At 39.4% G+C, this 4,989-nt stretch overlaps 1 protein-coding gene across 1 annotated transcript in view; it reads right to left on the reverse strand.

The window, feature by feature from the left end:
• Positions 1–4,989, reverse strand: part of clcn1b (chloride channel, voltage-sensitive 1b) — a 30,296-nt gene that overhangs the window by 15,482 nt on the left and 9,825 nt on the right. Inside the window, exon 2 of the mRNA XM_084356666.1 lies at positions 577–799. Within this exon, the coding sequence (XP_084212792.1) occupies positions 577–799 (223 nt within the window). The remainder of the gene's footprint in view (positions 1–576; positions 800–4,989) is intronic.

A 4,989-nucleotide genomic window follows, 5' to 3' on the forward strand; every position in this document is an offset into this window, starting at 1 on the left:
GTGAGGCAGCCTAATTAAACTATAGCAGTGAATCATATTTTATGAGCTCATCGTGTTGCATGTAAAATCATAATGTGCAAAGTAACCAGTAACTGAAGCCATCAGATAAATGCTGCTCTCTCCGCAATGTAGTGTGATGAAAAAATAAAAAAATAAGTGAAGTAACAGCAGCTCAAAAATGTATTTAGTTTAGGTAAAGGTGTGTTATTCAATTTCACCTCTGTTTCCTGGATATCACAGGGGGGTGGGTTCGTAGCTGTATACAGGTTTTAAGGTGTACCATGGTATTTAAATTGAGGGTTATAATACTGTATACATTTGTTTATCTAATATATTGAATTCTACTGTATTATTGTTACTACATCATATATATTTAAAGTTTATTTAAAGTTTATAAGTTTCAAGTGATAAAGCATTTGTTGAGCCCCTTCTGTTTTCATTAATTTAAGGGTCCCTGTAACTGATAATCATAATAGTAATTGTGTAATATTGTACACTGTATACTGCAAAACCATGATATATACTTACTTTTATAAAGCAGTTGGATGTGTGTGTTTAATTCGAATAAATGCTCACCTTGGCATTTGGAGTAGGGACGAGGCTTCTTGGTGGAAGATGCGTGACTGTGATGCGACTCCAAGGACATAGGGTGATGTTGGTGATGCCGCCGGCCGAGCCCTCTTCGGCCGGTGGCTGCGGTGTTGTCCCCTGCCTGTCTCCTCCATTGTCTCTCTGTCAGCAAACGTGCAGCCTCCCGTCGGGCGATGTTTCCCAGCTGCTCCCTGTACTCCCCGTACAGCTGTAACGGAGGGGAAACACTGATAATAATACTTATAATTAAAAAAAAGTGATAGAAACCATGTGTTTGTTGGGCCCCTTAGGATTGTAAAGAGGGAAAACAAGATGCAAAAGAAGAGGAGGAGGAGGGAAAAGAAGAGAGGGAAGAGAAGGAAAAATACCTCTGACAACTGAGACTTGAGGGAAGGATAAAACTAGATCCAGTGCGAAGAGTCTTGAGATAACGAGAAAGAGATGGGGAATGTGCGGCGTGTGTGTAAGGGATACACACCAACCTGAATACCCTGGGCGACATAAATAGACAAAACGGGCATAGAGATCGGAAAAACCCCTCCCTGAGAGGAGGCAGGAGCTGGAGAGGTGCCAGAGGAACAGATCCTGGAAGAGAGGACATTCCACATCTTCCCCTTCCGACTGTGTGTGCACTTTACACCTACAACTGCACACACACTCACTTGGTCAGAAAACACGACACCCTGTAATCCACTGTGATCATTTTGCAGCGCACCACACTCGTTAAAACCATAAGAGCTGTAAAATACTGCAGATCCAGGTGCAGCTATGATGTGCAACTGAAACCTACAGATCACATGCATCCCACCACACAGTGAAGCAAGAGGCTAAATCATAAGGAGGGCTGACTGCCACACATTTCTGTCTCATGTTCACACAGGAAAAGAGAGCTGACACATCCAAGCATGAGGCCCAGGACCAGAACGATTGCATAGCAAAATGCTCACAACTACATCAAGCAATGACAAAATAACGAGAAAATGTTTAAACAATCACAGAATGACACAGACAAGCTGGTGTTTTCTCAGTTTGGTCAGATTTTCCTCAGTGTACGCACACAAAAACTGCTTTACACAAGCGGTCCACTGTTACACATGAGTCACTACAACCACATGACAAAGTGACTGATTTAGAAGCTTATAATTAATACATGAATACACCACATAGCAGGTGGCCAGCAGTTACACTGTTAAAGGCTCTTGAGAACTTTGATGCCTCTAAATCACATCGTTTAAAATCACAAGTTATTTTAAACCTCACTAAACACTATGAACCACAAACTGTTATTCAGAACAGTGCTGCACCACTCACAGCTTTTATGAGCACAAGTGTTTGTTACATCAGCTTTGTACTTATGCTGCACATTAAAAAGCTGAACTAACAGCAGCAGACTACTGACTAACGACTATACTCAGTTTTAATTATATGGCATTATACAAAGACCTGGGTGGATATTACTATTACTTCCATTTTTTTTTTAGCTTTGTTTGCTGCCAGAATAAAGGGACATGCTGCTAAGGGCAAGACAATGATGAATTTGTACGAAAAGGATTTAAAGTTATTTTTCGAGATAGAAAATTTACTTGCCATTAGATGAGTCGTCCAGATGTTTTGAATGTCATCCTTTGGTTATTCTTCACAGGTTAAACAAATTATTTGCTAAAAGTGTCGGACAAAAATCCAATGTACTGTCTTTGCTTCTGCGGTGTAAAGGCTTAAAGGATAACATGCAAATATACTGAATAATTTATCAAAGTTTTGATCTCATCTTTTTCATCTTATCACTGCTTTTAATAATAATGATTCCATTAAATTTAATCTCACATTAACCTCTAATCTGCTGCACAACGGTCAGAAACCATGCGTACCATTTACATTTGAGCTGTGTTTCTTGTGTTCTTCAAAAGAATAAGACCACAACAACAGAAAGTGCGATGAATTATAATAAAGACATACCACACGTTTCAACCGCTTTGGAGTTTCGATTAAAAATGATTTATCCAACTTAATTTTGTTGGTAAATTTCATATTTGATTTGGCAGTAATCTGATTTGAGTACATTTAAAAGAAATGTAACAATACATTAATACTCTGCATACCCTATACACTATTTAATTTTTCAGTATATTCTTATAAAGTATATTAATCTGCATCTAGTGTGAGAGACCACAAACTACAAACAGTCACACTTCATCTAGTTGCACAAACAACCCATTAAAGCCGTAAGTGGGAAAGAGAACTCGATCAAATATGTGAACAGATCCACAAAAGTAACTCGTGGAGATCAAAGAAAAAAGACACAGATGAGAACATGACTGAAAATCACCCTCCACCATCTGACCAGACAGACCCTCTGGTCCCCCTGTCTTTACCTGTTCCTCATCAGTTGTCTTAAGCATGATGTGTTAGCAGCTCTGTTCCTGTCCTGTCCTGTCTCCTGTCCTACACTGCAGATAACCTCACCACCACCACCGCTGCTGCACTACACATTAACACCAAAGCACTAATCCATCAACATCATCAAACAGCTACTGGCACCAGACACCATCAAAAGCAGGGACACGAGAGGAAGCTGTGCACTCCCACAGAGGGGGAAGGATTTGTTACTTAAATATTGTACTTCCCATGCAGTGTTTTCGCTGGTAACGTTTCACCATGGCAGGCCGCCACGGCAACATCTTTGCCACCATAGCAAAAAAGAAAGAAAGAGAGAAAATCACAAAAGAAACCAAAACAATACACAACCAATCATCTGATCCTCTTACATAAGTGGTTGTTGTTGCTGTTCAACGCGTTTGTTAATCTACCCGCGAGGCCTGATCCACCCCCCTCTTCCCCAAGGAGAGGAAGAGGGACGGAGCGAGAGGGTGAGAGATGTGCCCCATGACCAGATTTTCCGATAACTAGAATTACGGCCTCGCGGTTGTATGCCTCTGCCAACCAGTCGAGTTGCAGTTTACATCCATGTCTTCTCCAGCGAGAGACATGCTGTCTTCACTTCTAGACTATTTCACAGTACAGAGCACAGAAGACTGCTAGTTTTATCACATGGTGCAACCACAATCAACTGAAGCTCAGTATCAAAACCAACGAGCTTACAGTGAACTTGAATGCTTCAAATATGGATGCTGCTGCAAAAAAGCTACAACTTCTCAAACATGGATGCTTCAAACACATGTTCAACCCAGCAGTAGAGAAGATCTATACAATCACCACGGCTTCAAGATGGGCACCCAAGATTAGTGTCATCAATTCATCATCCAGCCAAATGTGAAATATGGTCATAATCTCCCCTTCTGTTCTTGAGTTATGGTGTTGAATATTGACTACTAAAGTCTTTTTGCAGAATGTTATGATGTCTAAGTGAAGTTGATCACTTCATCATTTTATTCTATTAGACATTTGTGTGAAATTTTGTCATAATTAGTTCACGAATTCTTGAGTTATAGCCTTTGACCTTTGACCCCAAAATCTAATTAGTTCATTCTTCAGTCAAGTGGATGTTTGTGGCAAATACAAAGACATTTCTGTGAGGTGTTTCTGAGAAATTATGTTCACGAGAATGGTACGTACTTGAGCTGACAGTGATCTTGACCTTTGACCACCAAAATCTAATTAATTCATCCTTAGGTCCAGGTGGACGTTTGCTGCAAAATTTGAAGAAATTCCCTCAAGTTGTTCCTAAGACATCGATATGGCACACAGACAGTCCAAAAATATGCCTCCAGATAAATAAAAATAAAATACAAAATACTGGTGTGACAAAACGTCCTTGTTCAATTTTCTACTTTTTAATGTATTTAATTTTAAACGTCAAACATGTTTCATATTATTAATAATTAAGTGATGATGGATTGTTAAGGCAGCAAACTATCAATCAAAGAAATTGCTTGAAATGTGCATCCCTAGTTGGGATATGTGAAATGCTTTTGAAATGACTAACTTCATACATCTTTGCTAATGTACCCACTGTTTGTGTATTTCTGTATCATCCCAGCCATTAATCAATGTCCTAGAGTAAAGTCACTTTTGCATTAATTTGGCTAATCTTTGATATATTATACATTCACTTAGCATTTTGTTTGAACGCAGTGTCTTAATGTAGCCAAAGCTGCATTTTAATATTCCTTTTGTTAGCTAGGTAGGCTAGCTAGCTAGTCAACTAACTGTGAGGTTAGCTAACTTATGTTGTTAATAATTACTATTTCGACTGGTAAAATAGAAATCATTTATAAAACTATATCTACTTCTTACATTATACTCTTCTAACATTGTTAACTCACAGTGGGCAGTCGTCAGGCATCTTCCTCCACATTTCCCTCTCTCTGTTGTCAAGACCTCGCGCCTACGCTACCCACAATGCATCATTATTTCCAACGTTCAGTTCGGTAGGAGATC

This window comes from Pagrus pagrus (assembly GCF_965226575.1).
Source record: "Pagrus pagrus genome assembly, chromosome: 7".
NCBI classification, from domain to species: domain Eukaryota; kingdom Metazoa; phylum Chordata; class Actinopteri; order Spariformes; family Sparidae; genus Pagrus; species Pagrus pagrus.